The sequence below is a fragment of the Galleria mellonella genome, unplaced genomic scaffold (genome assembly GCF_026898425.1).
Source record: "Galleria mellonella isolate WM207_F2 unplaced genomic scaffold, CSIRO_AGI_GalMel_v1 utg63, whole genome shotgun sequence".
In the NCBI taxonomy this organism is placed as follows: domain Eukaryota; kingdom Metazoa; phylum Arthropoda; class Insecta; order Lepidoptera; family Pyralidae; genus Galleria; species Galleria mellonella.
Window position 1 is genome coordinate 14,965,802 of NW_026442130.1, and position 17,356 is coordinate 14,983,157.

The window sequence follows — 17,356 nt, forward strand, 5'->3', positions numbered from 1 at the left end:
AATGTAATGTAATATAATGTAATGTAAATTGGACTCTCTTTGCTGCGTTTAGTCTCTCACTTGGGTCGTTATGCATATGAGTCATAGCTAGTACAGCCATCCCAGCTCCACAGATTTGAAGGCTGTCTGATTGTTAGATGTTTCCGATATGTATGTAAAGTAGGTTTAATGTACAATTATATTGCTAGCAATTAGGTTCCTAGTCCTCGTTACCAAACATCCATCACTTTGGGAGATTCTTTGAATTTTTCACCCCTTCCCCTTGTTTATCCAATCGATGTTTACTATGGAATTTTATTTAATTTTTATCTGATCAAACAGTAAGTTCCTAATTCACTTGTATTTTCTTGTTTACTTCAGAACTCCTTCATTTACGAGTATAAACCGATTTGGAAAATTCTCTTTTTATTTTAAAGGATGTACTTTCAGATTAGTCAGAAAGAAATTGTATCAAAATCTGTCATTTTTTATGCAATTTAGAATGGCAAACAAGCTGATGGCCCACCTGATGGGAAGTGGTAACCATCGCCTATAGACACGAGTACCATGGACATAACAGAGTATACTGTTTCGCCCATGATATCCTCTCATGCGTTGCCATTCCTGAACACTCAGGTGTTATTCCTCTGTCCCCTGTAAATTCACTGCCATATCCCACCCTTCAAACCGAAACACAGCCATGCAAACACAACTGCTTCACGGTTGAAACACGAATGGGACAGAGGTGCCTAACGACTTTTGTACAAAATCTCCCTCTAGTCTAGCAGTTTGGTTTTAAATTAAAACAATTCGTTTTACCACGATTGTAGCCGGTGTCTTTTTTGTGGAGCAAAAACTTTTATTGGATTTTATTGTGTACATTTCCATTAACAGCTACGATATCTTAAAATACTCTTGCAGCACACGTGAAGAAATAGGCGATGCAAAATGCTAATAAATATCGCAACAATGCGTTACGTGCGGCCTGCTATTAATTCACAGTGGAGGCACAGTATTATATTATGTGGTAGAAGCCAGCCGCTATCAGTAAGTACATCAGATTTCGATTAAGCCCGGCCTATTGCTGCCTGAACGGCTCTAAGTCTCCGATTGTGCTGTCTTATAGTCAGATAATTTGAGAGTTATGATACAATTAACAGTTTCGGCGTTGTTGTATTAAAGTGAAAGATTTATTGTTGACAGACGTTTATTAGTATAGTAAATATATAATAGTTGTATTCGTATGTACTATATGTATATAAATATATGTATATATATATGTATATATATATATATATATATATATATATATATATATATATATATATATATGTTTATTTATGTATGTGTATATGATTATGCAGTCACAGATATTTATTATTTTATATTATTTTTTACAGATCTATTGTTTTAAAACGCCACCTACCTATTTATTCTTTAATTCTTTCCACCCAAAGGTTGTCTGAAAGAGATTGCTTAGCAATAAGCCCGCCTTTTGTACTACACTATACCTATTGAAAATTGTTCAACAAATCCTGTAATGTTGGGGCAATAAAGTGTTAAATAAACACTACCGCTTCCATTCTGAACGAACTGAAAATAAGAGAAATTATCTTCGATTGTTCAAATACGAATTCTCAAGTACTTTAGCCATATTATCCGGAATGAAAACTGTATGGAACGTCTAATTGTCCAAGAGCGGTACAAGGCAAACGTTCTCTGGGTAGATCACCAACGCGATGGACTGACCTCATCAAAATGGCCACACAACAATCTACTGTGGAATGTTCTCGCTCGGCTGTGAGCAGTAGATGGAGACGCATTGCGAGGACCTCAATCGCGATGAAGGGCCTCATCGACGATCCACTATCATAATAAAAACCATGACCACTCTGTCAAGAGTATATATGTCAGCCGAGCACTTAATACACCACTAAATCGCATTTCTGAATTACACGATACAGACTTGCATACCTAGTGTGTGATTCGTAGAGTTAGTCATCGATGTAAAAATGTTTTTGGCAAATAAATATACATTTTATTTCATTTCATTCGGATTCGTAAAAAAATGTGAGTTTCAACCTCACAAATTTTTGGAAATTCACAAATTGGATGTTTGTTACTCTTTCAGGTTTAAACAGTTGATTTTTACTGTTTTTTTTTTAATGGATAACAATGGAATGGTTACCCCGCCTGCGCTAACGGTATACGCTAGCAGGGCACCAGTGAGGGATGATAGGTGAGAATGAAAAGGCAAGTCAGTTAGTGCATTATGGTTTCCAGGCGGAACCACGTGGAGGTCGCCCTGTCAGGGTATATTGCTAGCAATGGGACTAGTAGTCCGCATTACTAACAATCCCTTCCCCCCAACAGAATAGATATGAATGAATGTATTATATTTACGTGTGTTAAGCCAAAGGAAACGGCTCTAGTATTGTAAGAATGGCGCCCACTGTTATAGGTACAAACTAGTCGAAAAAAAATTAAACAATTTATAAAATGGATTTAATATTGCGCTCTTTTACACAACAGTAAGAATCTCGGAGACTATGACATCAACTTTCGGTGACCAGTCCAGGTCTCGGATGTTTGTTCGGAAGCATTTGGCCACCTCCAGGGTACGAACGCATGAGTCTTCAATAGTTAAGGACTGCTTCTCGCATTCATGAAGCATTTCCACCAGTTTGTCGGCGACGGATTCAGCTAAAATGAAAATAAATAAATAAACAAACTATTAACACCAGAATCGGAGCAGCGATCTATTAATTTGCCTGAAGATGCCTTCAGAAAAACTCTGTAATCTTACAGTGGTAAGAGCCTTTTCTGGTATGAATCCAGGTAGAGTTTACATTCTTGTGAATAAGAACTTCATAGGTATATTGACATATTACCAGAGGGAGACTGTACAAAAGTCGATTGCTTGGATACCTCTGTCCTATTCGTGTTTCAACCGCGAAGCAGTTGTGTTTGCATGCTGTGTTTAGATTTGAAGGGTGAGATATGGCGTGAATTTACTGGGTACAGAAGAATAACACCTGAGTCCTCAGGAATGGCAAAGCATGGGGGGTATCATGGGCGAAACAGTATACTCTGTTATGTCCATGGTACTGCTCATGTCTATAGGCGACGGTTACCACTTTCCATCAGGTGGGCCGTCAGCTTGTTTGCCATTCTAAGTTGTATAAAAAAGAAAATGTTAATGACTCACGTCCAATTCGCGTCCCATTAAAACAGGGCTTGCAAAGAGATCGAAATGACAGTATGTATCTTGTTTACTGGCAGGTATGTCGTGTTAGTGGAGTTATATCGTAAAATTATTTGTACAATTCGGATAAATTTGTGACAACCCTTCCAAACAATGCATTACGCATTAGCAAAGTCTTTTTTATGGATGATAATGGAATAGTTATCCCGTGTGTGATAACGGTATACGCTGGCGGGACACCAGTGAGAGATGATAGATGTGAATGAAAAGGCAGATCAGTTAGCTCATCGTGATGAATAAACCTGGAATTTAACAAGGTAGTTTCCAGGGGGACCTGACAGGGTATGTTACTATCAATGGGACTGGTAGTTCGCATTACTAACGCCTGCATTGAGGGGGGAAAGGGATTGTTAGTAATGGGGTCAAATAGTTCCATTACTAGCAATATACTCTGTCAGGTCGACCTCCACGCGGTCCCCCCTGGAAACCATCGTGACTAATTTATCGTTGAAATTCGTCACGATGGGCTAAATGACCTGCCTTTTCATCTTCACTAATCATTCCTCACTGGTGCCCCGCCAGTGTATACCGATAGCGCACTTGGGGTTACCATGCCATTTTCACACATAAAAAAAACCCCTGCATTGATAGGGTTGTCACAAATTTTTATATTAATGTCACAATAAAATTAAATATTAATGTATTACATATTAGTTACAGATCATTAGTTAAAAGAGTACATTTTGGCAGCTTCGCCACATCCATTTCTAGCCGATATATTTTTCCCATTCGTCGTACGTACCGGCTCCGTGCTGCACGGCGAAATCTTTGGCGCTTCCGTGATGTAACCGCCCACTCGTGTCCACCAAGTTTAATTTTTTGCTCATACACAGAATAACACAGCCTACGTCTTTGTCCAGCATGTCGTATTCTTGTTTCCAGTAGTGGTACAAGTCGGTAATAATGTGGTCGGAGAGGTTCAGCTGAAAATATACCGGCTTGCTATAAATATACTCGCCGTGTGGTCCCTGCATAGAACAGACCACCCGTTGCTTTCCCGCAAGTTTCGTAAGAGGCGACTAAGGTAGGGCGAGGGATGGGCAGCAGCGTCCCTTTTAAAACATCTCTAAACCCTAATTGCGCCTGCGCTTGGCAGGCGGATTGACAAACGGTCAATCCGCCTGCCAAGCGTGGCAACTACTGGCAAAACCCCCCAAGGGGGAGGCTTATGTTCAGCAGTGGACAGTTAAAGCATGATACGATGATGATATATAATAAAAACAAGAAAAAAAAGCCGTATAAAAGTTGTTTTATAATTTTGTGTATGAAGTTGTATGTTAAAAGTATATTGAAAGGCTTAGAACCGCTAAAGGCCTGTTTTCGCAAATTTGATATTTCAGGAATAGCCAATATTACCTCATGTTTGCAATCGTCCAACGTTTTAAGGAATCCAGTAGTAATGTATCTCAATACTTCTCTAGAAGGCTCTACATCCCTCACGCTAATTGCTGCCAACAGTAAGCCGACAAAAACTGCTCCTGCCATAACTATGGCGTTCTTGCAAAAAGTATCAGAACATCTCACGGGCCGACTTAAATACGGATTACTCATAACATCGTAATGGTATTTAATTGTTAATTAATGTGTTGTGATGGCATAAGAATAATTTAACTGGATGGAAAAGACACTTGTGTTTTTTTTTACAACTCAGAATGGCAAACAAGCTGACGGCCCACTTGATGGAAAGTGGTAACCGTCGCCTATAGACATGAGCAGTACCATGGACATAACAGAGTATACTGTTTCGCCCATGATACCCCCCATGCGTTGCTATTCCTGAGGACTCAGGTGTTATTCCTCCATACCCAGTAAATTCACGCCATATCTCACCCTTCAAACCGAAACACTGACATGCAAACAAACTGCGTTACGGTTGAAACACGAATGGGACAGAGGTACCTAAGCAATCGACTTTTGTACAAAGTCTCCCTCTGGTAAAAAAGGTAGGAAAAGTGTGTTACACACTTATTCATAGGATTATTAGTAAAGTAGTTGTGAGTTTTAAATTACTTGTTGGCAGGTATATTCCCTATCAGGTAGACCTCCACGCGTTTCCCTCTGGTATTACCGTGGTTAATTCTTGTATTTTTTTATACCACTGAGGTGGCAAACAAGCATACGGCCCACCTGATGGTAAGTGGTTACCGTAGCCTATGAACACCTGCAATACCAGAGGTATTACACGTGCGTTGCCGACCCTGAAGAAACCTCTTTACCCCCTTTTGAAGAACCCCATGCTGTAGGCCCTTGGGAAAACCTCGGCAGGGAGCTCATTCCACAACCTGAGTGTTCGTGGGAAGAAACATCTCTAAATCTGCGCAGTACGCGACCATTGAGACTGTAGAACATGAGGAGAAACTTCCTGTCGATGGCGAGTCGTACGATGGTAGAAAGTGGCTGTGGGCATCATATTGAACAATTCCTCTGAGCACAATCCGTTGTACAAACGGTAGAACAAGCAGAGCGAGGCAAAATCTCTCCTAAGACTTAAGGGTTCGATACCTGGGATCATCGACAATTCTCATAGCTCGTCGTTGCAACGAGTCGAAAGGTTCAATCTGGCATTTAGGTTCATCGTCACGATGGGCCAACTACTTACTATAATTTTCATCCTCACCTATTCTCTAATATCTCGCGCAGGTGCCACGCCAGCGTATACTGATGGCGCAAGTAGAGATATATTGCATTTTCACCCAAAAAAACATTGTTTTTGCCTACCCTAATGGGAAGTAGGCATGATAGATATGTATGTATGTAGGTAAAAATACCAGAAAACATCACACACAGGTGCGAATAAGAGAGAGAGAGAGACGAACGCTCTCTAAATTCTAATGAGTTGTTTATTGAATTTACAGAAATGTCAGTTCCACCGGATATTTGTTTGTATATCAGTGGCGTTATTAGATTAGCGACCATCTCGTTTTAATTGTCGGTTATCCGATCAATGTACAGAATTGCAAATATTGCCCATTACATGTCTCGTGTTATTACGGTGTTTATTTATCTTTCTCATGTATTATTCTATCGAACATACATAAAAATATAGATGGCTTAGTTCAAGGATTATTAAAAAAAAAATTATAATTTTTTTTCTTTACGTTTAAAGTTATGAAATACTTCTTTTTTAATAAATTTTCGAAATTTGAATTATCGATTTAAGATTATTTAAGATGTTTAGAATTTACTTACATATCTTCTATTTAAATATACAATTTGATAACATTTTGAATCACCGTGTTTAAAGATAAAGAAATAACAATAGTAAAAATATAAGAATAACAATGAAACAAAAAGAAATTATTTTAAATTTAATATTTTTTGTGTCCTTCACTATACTCAGTATGAATCAGAAGAATCAGAAAGGATTAAGAGCAGAGTTTCCAGCTAATAAGAAAGAAAGAAAGCAAAGAAATGTATAAGAGTTATTAACTTCTTATGAGCTTCTATTAAGGGCCCAGACACTCACTGGAAAATAATTCCAAATACGCCAACGCATCTTTTGATAGAACGCCATCTATCGGCTCAGTTAATTAGTAAATAAAAACACCATAATACCATATCCCTTTTATTGCATAACACAAAATATACGATATTATAAACAAATGAAAGTTACCAACAACCAAAAATAAGAACTTCAAATAAAAATTTGAGAAATATGTTCGCAGATAAAACAAAACATAGTCACTTTTTAATCATTAATTGAGGTATTTGTCATGTTCACAATATTTAGAAATCCCTTTGAATTCCTTGACAGAAACGAAGTCGTTGGAAACTTTTTTGATATACTGTTTAGGTTTTGTGTTGTTTTTTTATTACTTTGTGCTCGATAGTTTCAGTTCGAATTGTGCTCAATAAACCTTGTTTTTTTTTTCAATTATAGCACAACATGTGACCACTCCATTCGGAGCAAACAAAGACATGGCATGGTCCATGAATAAGTGCTTTTTCAAGCTGTGTTTGCAGGATCCGAAGTTATAGGATGAAGGAAAAACATCACGGAAAAGGTCATTCCACACTGTCACGGTACGGTTCATGCAAGAATTAATAAACTTATTTGTACATGAGCGCCGGCTGTCTACCCTGTATAGATGCAGGCCCATCCTCATGGTACGTTATCAGAAAGGGAATGAAATTCTTTCGAACGCTTTCCATTAGGCGGTAGAATAGGACATTTGTTTGACTATTAGTTTTTTGTCACAATTTGTTACAGCCCTGTGCTACGTATATAATTACGAACAGTACAATAATTATTAAGAAAACTTTCAATATTAGATTATTTATAACTAAAAATTTCTTATTTCAAGTTGCAAAACCATTGCCATCGTGTTTTACAAAGCCAACGTCATTTGTTCTGTTAATATTCTAATAGTATCTCTCCAACTAGGAGAATCATGTCAGGTGCCCATTTTAATTTGTGTATCTCAGTCTTGAAACAGTTGGTGATGTTCAATATTCTCATGCATTCATCGTCATTAGACGGGAATGACTTTTCGCATGCATGAATAAGATCGACGACTTGATTCGCCATGTTTTCATCTGCAGTTTAATAGAAATTTAATTAGTATATTGGTGGTTTAAAGAATAACCAATTGAAGATAGATCAATATTAGATACATATTATGTATTCTTTTCAAAACATTATAGTAGTGAGCTTCAAAAAAAAAAAAACAAGAAATTATAAAAAACAGATGAAAATAATGGGAAATCTTATTAACAAGGAGTTGTCTCTTCTCAGCAACCTTTGAATGGAAAGTTAGAAGAAGAGAATGACGATGAAATGTTAGAAGAACAAGGTGAAATCGAGTAATTTTAAACAAAGGAGACTGTTAATCGCTATTTTAGCAGAGACCTTCGTCAGCTAGTTTTTCATTCTATACCGCATAAAAATAATCATGTGCATATCAGAAGGAGACTTAAAAAGACCTTAAAAAGACACTTTTCTACTTTAAGTCTCACTCTGGTAGTTAAATACGAGTAGTTTTAAAATGAGCTAACTCACCAGCACCGTATTCCATGGCGAATTTCTGAGCATTGCCATGTCGAAGCTTTCCTTCAGGATCTATGAGGTCCAGTTTTGCGGAGAGGCATTTTATTGCGCAGCCGGTTTGTCTATGTGTAATTTCATATTCCTCCTTCCAGAAATTATAAAAGTCTGCATGAACTGTATTCGGAAGATCCAACTGTTTAAAATAATATCATATCAATGACAGTTGTAAAATTTAAAGCAGTGTTCAAGGCTTCGGCTTGAACTAGTTTATTAGCTGGTTTCAATTGCTTATTAATTTATTATTTTCCGATAATATTTTTAACGAGAAATTTACATTGACAACTTAACCTTTGTTTTACTCCCTCGGGTGAAGAATTTTTATAAATTCTTTCTTAATACTCATCTATCTTTTTTAAAGAGATCTAGTGCAAAATCTCATGCTTTCTACAATATAAACAGTGCCGAATATTCCTGTATAATATATTTCTATATTATACTATCTCCTCATCGACGACCTCCGTAACGTTGCACGTTGCTTTGTACTAAGTTACAGAGTTGGATTCCTTGTCAAATAAATTAAGGTTATAATATTTTATTGGTCTTGGTATTGTGAATGGTGTCTTTATAAGATATATATGTTCGTTGCTTGGTTTTTCATAACATAAAGTACCCTAGCCTAACCACTAAACACTTATTTACTTATGTTTACATACCTCTTTTTTACAAATATCAAAAGCTTTAACGAAATTCACCATAAGTTCCTTCATAATATCCTGTGACGCGTCAGTACTTGGTTCTATGGCTAAATAAATGAACACTACTATAACGATTCTCTTTGACATGTTGGCTTTATGCTCAGAAATCACAAGATTGTTTATCTTTTTCTGTGTTTTATATAGTTACGTTTTAATTGTTTATTTTTAATTACATGTTTACACTTAAAGTTTAAATGAGCATGTATAGTTTAGAATCTAATTTGTCAAAGGTATCCATCAATTTGTCATCATTAGTCACTAATTGTTATGAATTAAAAATTATCTGATCTTCATGTGTGTCTAGGGCAAGCACACTATTATAATCGTTAAGAGGCACTTTAAACAGTGCGTTTTGTAATATAAATACAAAAAAAAAATAACAAATTTGAAAAATAAAGTAAGTAAATAAAATCAAAATTCTTTAAAGTGTTTCTATGTAATTTCTCCTCCTATACAGTTGACCATATTTTTATTTTTTACCTTATTTTTCTTAACTATACACAAAGTACTATATAGCACCTGATGGTCGGAAAATATTAAATTATTGGCCGACAAGAGTTGAATGACACCAACATAAGATCGTACATCGTGGAGCAGTAAAGAGAAAACCTATGTATAAGCAGTAGTTGGTAAATGAAAATAAATAAAAAGATTAAGCAACAGGTATTTAAAAGAAAAAAGGAACACCTTTAAACAAAAAACATTTATATTTAATTAACACATTTTTCTACTATATAAATCTGCCACAATAAAAATTATTACATGATCAATTAAAAAAAAAATTGATGGCCATTTTGTAGTTTTAATATTTCTCGACGACGGCTTCGATCATAGCTACTTCAGGTGCGATGCCCTCTTTTTTTGCGTCTTGTTTGAAGCACGCAGCGGACTTCATTACACGAGTGCAATCGTCCTCGATATCGTCATACTTCTTCTCACAGTTGTGGATGAGTTCCACCATCTTAGCGGCCAGGACTTCGCCTGCAAATCAGATATGGGGTATGATAATGATCAATACTACTTTTAAAAACTAAAAAATGCGGGGCTTCTATTTTTACATTTACCAGAGATTTATCAATAAAAGTAATACTAAACTGTAAAATTTAGTCAATGATTTATGAATGAAATGTAAAAGTAAATCATACTAAACATTCAGGTATTCGTATAAATGTTTTGAGGATCTTGATCATTTCTCTCATACCACATACATGCTATATCATACACATTACTTTAATAAGGCAATGCCACATGATTTGGCCATGAAGCTCCATTTTTCAGGCAAAGATTTTTTCATTTTTACACGTTTATCATGGTTTAATAAAATTTTAAATGACGTGAAATTACATTACATAGATGTTATTTGACTAAATCGATAATTTCTATTTTATAAAAGCAAAGATTAAAAGAAAATTTATTATGTTAACAGGATCGTTAAATCCAAGGTCCAGTAATATACAGATAGACTAATACATAATAATATAAACATAAAAGGAGTAAATAGTATGATGATTGCAAATATAGATGATTGGAAGAGAAAAAACATATTTTGTTCACCTCGAAGAAGGAAAAATTGCAAGAACACGATGACACTGTATTTTCGATAACAAAAGTTATTATCGTACAATTTAAGAAATCAGTAATTGTCAGATTTCAATATCGAAACAAAGTCCTTACCATTTGGAAAACTCTTCACGTAATCATGCATATTGACGTGATGGATTCTACTGTCGTCCTTCATCAACGAGAATTTATTGGACATGCAAATTATGGCACAACCCAACTCCCGGTGGACTATGTCGAAGTCATCACTCCAGAAGTGTTTGAATTCCTCCATGATTTCCGCAGTTAGACCTGACTGTATCGTAACAAATTCCAGTTTAACATTAGTTAAAGAATAAAATATTAGCATTGCTTCTTTGCCGTGTAGTCCCGGCATAGAATACGCCCTTCCTTTCCCGTGTTATCTTGTGAGGATCCCGGTGTCGTAAGAAGCTTAAGCTAAGGAAACTTAATGGTTAAAGGTTGGGCAACAGCGTCCCTCTTAAAACATCTCCAATACCTAACTCTGGTTGCCAATCCGCCTGCGAAGCGTGGCAGCTACTGGCAAACCCCGCCAATAGAGGGAGCCCTATGTTTAACAGTGAACAATTACCGGCTGATATGGTATGAAGTGGTATCGCTTCTTTTACTGATCGAAGAAGTTTAAAAAATAAACTTATAATTAAAGACTCATGATATACTCCGCAAAAAAATAGTATTTGTGCACACCTACAATTTACTTTATGGGAATGACAGCGCATGAAGGATACCATGGGTGTTACTCTCTATTCTGCGACGTCCATAATGTTATATATAGACATAAATCTATGCTATAAATGACGATTGACTCTTTTTATCAGATGGGCCATCAATTTGTTTGCCATTTTAAGTTGCAAAAAAAAAAATATACAAGATGTCTATGAGTCTTTGTCTGTAGATTACTATCACAATTCCTTCAACTATAGTATAGTTACATTAGAGAGCAATTATAAAACAAAAAACTACAATTATAAATAAGAATATGTACGATTTACCTCCTCTCTGCACTCTTCAAGTGTTTTCCCAAAATGTGCTGAGACATGACTCATAACTTCAGCGGTCCCTCTCACCGGATTACTGATCGAAGCCAAAACTATAGCGGTAAACAAGAAACAGTAGCTGGCCACCATTTTCACAGTTATTACTTCGATTTCTTCACAAGTTATGACAGTTTCTTCGAAATCTCCTCAATATATTGTGGTCAATTTTTTTTATTTGTTATATAGTATGTTATTATCCGCCCCATTGTAAATAGTATTTAGATAGACTCTTATAATCTACAATTTAAGGTTAAAAATCATTTGTAATACGTTACACATGCCGTAATGAGTACTAAAATGGCTGTTTCTGCCTATGCACCAGGTAATGGTAGGTTTTCTATAATGGAACTGCTGCTGCAAGTCACGGTGAACGAGGCCGGCCATTAAGGTTGATTGTTGCTATCAATAATTATTGACAGAAACCGCCAGGAGCTTGCTACATTACAAATGGTATGTGAAAATCTTGGTCTACAATTCGTATACCATATCGAAGGGAGTTGGTTAAAAATTTGAAGGAAAACTATCACAGTATCTAGTCCATGATCAAACAAAGTTCAACTATAGAGACGTTTGTAAAATCATATCGTTTTTTATTTTGTACCAGCTATTTCCACGCCTTTCGCGTATTACAATGATATATAACCTACCCGCGAACCAGATTTCGTTCAAATCCGTTCAGCCGTTTAAGCGTAATAGAGTAACAAACATATTCTTTTTTATACAACTTAGAATGGCAAACATATTTATTTATTACCTGTCTCATTCGTGATTCAACCGTAAAGCAGTTATGTTTGCATGGCTGTATTCCGGTTTAAAGAGTGGGATATGGCGTGAATTTACTGGGTACGGAGGAATAACACCTGAGTCCTCAGGAATAGCAACGCATGGAGGGTATTATGGGCGAAACAGTATACTCTGTTATGTCCACGGTACTGCTCATGTCTATAGGCGACGGTTACCACTTTCTATCAGGTGGGCCGTCAGCATGTTTGCCATTCCAAGTTGTATAAAAAAACTGACCACAATTATATATATAAAATGAAATTGTAAGTCTCAATATCATAGTTGTAGACAAGTTGACTTTAGTATTCATTCCACATATCCCATCTCACAGACCATTGGTTCTGGAATCACTTTGCGAGCCGCTGCTTGCACCCCAACATACTTCGTGATGTATCGTGCAGTGGCAAATTCCAGCAGCAGAAAAATTGCTTAATTCTTACCTGAATGGTTCCGTAAAATGATGTTTGTCGTGCAAACATCTTTCCTTTGTACATCCTTTAACTTAAAAGCCAATATTTTTGAACTATTTTACCCGACAGATGTCGTTTTGTCAAAAGTTTGTATGGGTAAAGAAAAATTGTTTTTTATACGTTTTTTTTAGCAATTTTTGCAATTATATCCTCAACCATCCTTGGATTTCAGTAATTACATATAATTTTTTTTTGCAGAATTGGTCCAACTGTTCTCGAGTTTTGCACAGAGCAACACATTTATCGATTCATATTCATTTATGTATATTCAACAACAAACTACAAACGTAACTACGGTTGCCACACCGCCTGCCATGCGTGGCAACTATTGGCAAAACTCCCCTTAGAGGAAAAGCTTATGTTTAGCAGTGGACAGTTAAAAGCTGAAATAATAATAACTCTATATTTTAGTCCAAGACATGATCTACTTATGTACAAAATTTCATTATAATCCGACGAGCTATTTAATCAATTATGTGCCAAACATCCAACTACATATAACATACTATATTCGCAGTGTATTGTAATAGTACTATATTAGTTTGATCACTCACCGTCACATGTCTGATCATTGCCCTTCGAACTTTAAACACTTAATTTGGACGACTCAGTACACCGGTCACGGCAATCTTGAGTTTCGATAATACAATATCACACATTACATTACCAATGACTGTCATATTTGACATATCATTTGTAAATTACTAATCTGTAGTAAAACAACTCGGAAATAGGAAATTATTATATTTTTTTTCGTGGCTGTTTACACCATCAATCATACCAGCCTAAGGGCTTAGTAGACGAAACAAGTTAGTCTAGGCAGAAACGTGGAAAACAAGTTGTAGATATCGTGGGGAGCGAAGAAAAATGATGCGAGTTCGTGAGTTAAGACTTATGGGGTTGATACGAAATAATTATAGTGTTCCCTTGTTTTACTGGTAAGCTTTGTTGGTATATTGATAAAATGTTGTATTAATTACTTTGGTGTCAAAGCTATAGGTGTATTTTATTCATATGAACGTGTTTATAAAGGAAAAGGTGGTGCTTTGGTAAAATTTTCTGATGCCTGTTACAAAATAAGAGGCGTAGCTTTTAGTTATAAGTAAAGATCGGTCGGAGACTGCATATGCGCCTATTTTAAGGGACCAGACCCCCCTTTTTTTTCTTTAACGTGTGGAAAATCTTCGGAAAGACCGTCCCACCTGCCGGAGGGAGGGCAGCTGGGGTGTGTGGGATTCGTACCCACTAAAAACCACACGACGTACCTCGAGGCGCTTATGTTGGATCCCGGGTTCCCGTTTGTACGACTACCGAGTATCCAACGCGGACCAGACCCCCCTAGAAAACAATTTTTAATACGCTAATGTTAAATGAAAAAAACTAGACATTTTTCTATCTTTTAGATAGGATTCTTTTATCGAATTTTTCGTGGGGAGTGCTCTGAGGAATTGTTCGGATTGATACCTGCTGCTGATAAACACCACCGTACAACCCATAAACTAAAGTTCCATTCCAATCATCTGGATAAGTGGCGGTCCTCCACCGTGCGTTTTTCAAGGCACTTTTCTAGATTTCAAGATCCTAACAGCCTTATTGTAGTTGACTTTCGTATAAGTATACATGTCTCTAGTAGTCTTGATGTAACATTCTAAAAATCAACAAAACACTTCTTAAGACGATACTTCGGAGCACACAAATATTTATCGTCCATATGTTTGTATGCAAACACCTGAGCACCCCAACGCTAAACAATAAAACCGAATCGACAAACACACGGTGGGATTTTATTTGAAAATATAAAAATTTACATATAAAACAGGTCGCGATTTTCTTGGAAATATTTATTTCTCCCTTGGCAACAGTACGTGATAGGAATGGGGAATGGGAGATGCTAGCACACAGTGATAAACATAACACGACAATAAGATACGGTAGAGGCCGCTTCTCGTAAGATATGACGTCCCAGATGTTATCGGATTAATACGATACTGCGATACATCCCAAATACGGATACTGTTATAATAATACAAATTTTAAGTTACATTGTTGCTGTTGAACTAGACTCTAGGTATTCTAGGGACTTTAGAGTCTAAAGTATTTTTTTTATGGGTGAAAATGGAATGGCAACCCCGTCTGCGCTAACGGGATACGCTGGCGGAGCACCAGTGAAGATTGATTGATGAGAATGAAAACAGGCCAGTTAGTCCATCATGATGAATTCATCAGGAACTAACGATGATAGTTTCCAGGGGGAACCACGAGCAGGTCGTCCTGGTTGAGTATATTGCTTGCAATGGGAATCTTAGTCTTTTGCAATTTATTTTATAACGATTAAAATTGATTCTCTTACCGGCATTGCTTGTTCTAAATTTAAATTTTTCAAATGTTTGAACGGTGGAATATAGCGTGAATTTACAGGGTACGAGGAATAACATCTGAATCCTCAGGTATGGCATGGGGGGTATCATGGGCGAAACAGTATACTCTGTTGTGTCCATAGTACTGCTCATGTTTAAAGGCGACGGTTATCACTTTCCATCAAGTGGGCCGTCAGCTTGTTTGCCATTCTAAGTTGTATAAAAAAAAGAAAAAAGAAAAACTTTAGTATTCTGTTATGGAATTACTTGCATTCATATATTAAAAATATATTTAGACTAAGAAAGAAAGAAAAATATTTATTTAGCATATAACAATAACAATTACAACAAAAACAAAAACAATTGAAAACTTAAAGAAAATGGAAATACAAAATAAAACTTATACCTAATTAGAAATTATGCGACCAAAATGGTCACCATTCAGCTAAGTGTTTAGGCATTCATACGTAACGCCTAAACGCTGATTTTCTGTAGTATCAATGGAAGTGGTAGATGGCGCTACCGAGTACATATTACTATATGAATATAGTTATATATAAATAGTTATTAGTATAACAATAACCAAGACTTATCATTGACTATTACTACAAGTGACGTATAGATGTACTATTTACTTATGTACATATAGTACTATAAGGCTGAAAACTTCATGAAACATTCATAGTTTCATGAATCATGTTGTAATGAAACCTTCAAAGTTGCAGTTGCTATTCATCAAGCTGTCAACTGAACCAAAGAAACCAGCGAGTGTTTACGTCCTAAAAGCATCTAACGCCATACTGGAATTAACAAACTGGACGCAAAATGTAAGTTTGTTGAAACATCATTAGAAGCACCGACTTCTGAAGAAATTGCAAAGAAAAATAAACCTTTCGCTGAAAGAAATAAGAATGGAAACGGTGCGATTATAATTGAGGGGGAATGCTCTGAAAATAAGAAGTTACTTGAACAGCATAAGATTTGTTAACTTTAGACCAAATGTACATTTTAATATTGTCCTTCTCTTAAAGAAACAAGGTCTAAAATAGTATGCACCGCATGTTTTGTGTCTACAAAAGGTAAATTGGTTTTCAAACGAAATGGATTCCATAGAGAATTCAACCATTTTTCACAAACACCGCGCCATGTGAATGCTAATGTTGAATATCTAACAAAAGTGAAACGCTAATAAAACGAATTTACTGTTGGACGACGTAGTTATGTCGCATTATGTGGATAATGGGTTTTAAAACGACATTCTACTAAGTTACGGTCGATGAGGTGTTTTTTGACGGGTACATAAATTATGACTTTGTAATATAATTTAAAAATTTGTATTGTATTTTAATTTCTATCTAAAAAACTATAACTAATTTAATATCTAATTTATGCCTACAAATTAGTCTGCGTGACTGAAACATATTTAATGACCGGAATAAATAGTGGTTTAGATCCACCTTATGTCCGTCTAATGTATTACCAATGGTGAATGGATACAAGTGGCAAAGGACCGTCCTTTACAGGTTCAACAGTCGGCAATTAACAGATGGAACGATGATATCCTTCACAATCCTAAATATATAGTGCTTAATGCTAAATATCTTGACCATAGTTTGAGTCATTAAAGCACCGAGAAGTAAGAAATAAACATATTTTATAATTTATAAAGTTTAGTAAAGCTGCAAAGCATTAAACATCGATGAAACTCTTTTAAAACTATACCAAAAGAAATTATTTAAAAATGACAATTTAAATACATATAAATGAAAATTTTACCAAATATAAAACAATTTTTGGCTGTCGATGTAATAATTTATAAAACCACACTCATTTTTAAAAAAAATATCCAATAAATACAAAAACTCACCTGGCAATGGTATGAAGATGAGCATTGTTGGCCACTTTTACCAGAGGCCTGTGTGGAGGCCGCGAGGGTCTGGTCGGTGGGCTGTAGGTATACTCTGCAGCCTCAGACCCCGTCAGCCACGACCAGTATTCTGTCATTGTTGCACTTACTAACTTATTACTTAAATACCACTTATGTTTGAACAGTAGTTTTTCCAAACTAGAAATATCACTGTTGTAATTACTGTGTTTATAAATCACACTATTTAATAATAGTTTTCATATCAATATAGTTAT

General features: G+C 35.9%; 2 protein-coding genes across 2 annotated transcripts; both read right to left on the reverse strand.

Moving 5' to 3' along the window:
• Positions 1-2,467: 2,467 nt before the first annotated feature.
• On the reverse strand, positions 2,468-4,833 carry LOC116413826 (general odorant-binding protein 1). Its single transcript, XM_052899760.1, has 3 exons — positions 4,601-4,833; positions 3,987-4,167; positions 2,468-2,682 (listed from the first exon to the last, which is right to left on the reverse strand). Exons 1-3 carry the CDS (start codon positions 4,793-4,795, stop codon positions 2,501-2,503), a joined length of 558 nt encoding a protein of 185 aa, XP_052755720.1. The 5' UTR covers positions 4,796-4,833; the 3' UTR covers positions 2,468-2,500.
• Positions 4,834-6,796: 1,963 nt separating this feature from the next.
• LOC113514994 (uncharacterized) lies at positions 6,797-11,745 on the reverse strand. The gene is made up of 6 exons (XM_026899108.3): positions 11,560-11,745; positions 10,661-10,841; positions 9,794-9,967; positions 8,945-9,126; positions 8,244-8,424; positions 6,797-7,780 (listed from the first exon to the last, which is right to left on the reverse strand). The coding sequence occupies exons 1-6, from the start codon at positions 11,692-11,694 to the stop codon at positions 7,599-7,601; spliced, it is 1,035 nt and encodes a 344-aa protein (XP_026754909.3). The 5' UTR covers positions 11,695-11,745; the 3' UTR covers positions 6,797-7,598.
• Between the last annotated feature and the right edge of the window lie 5,611 nt (positions 11,746-17,356).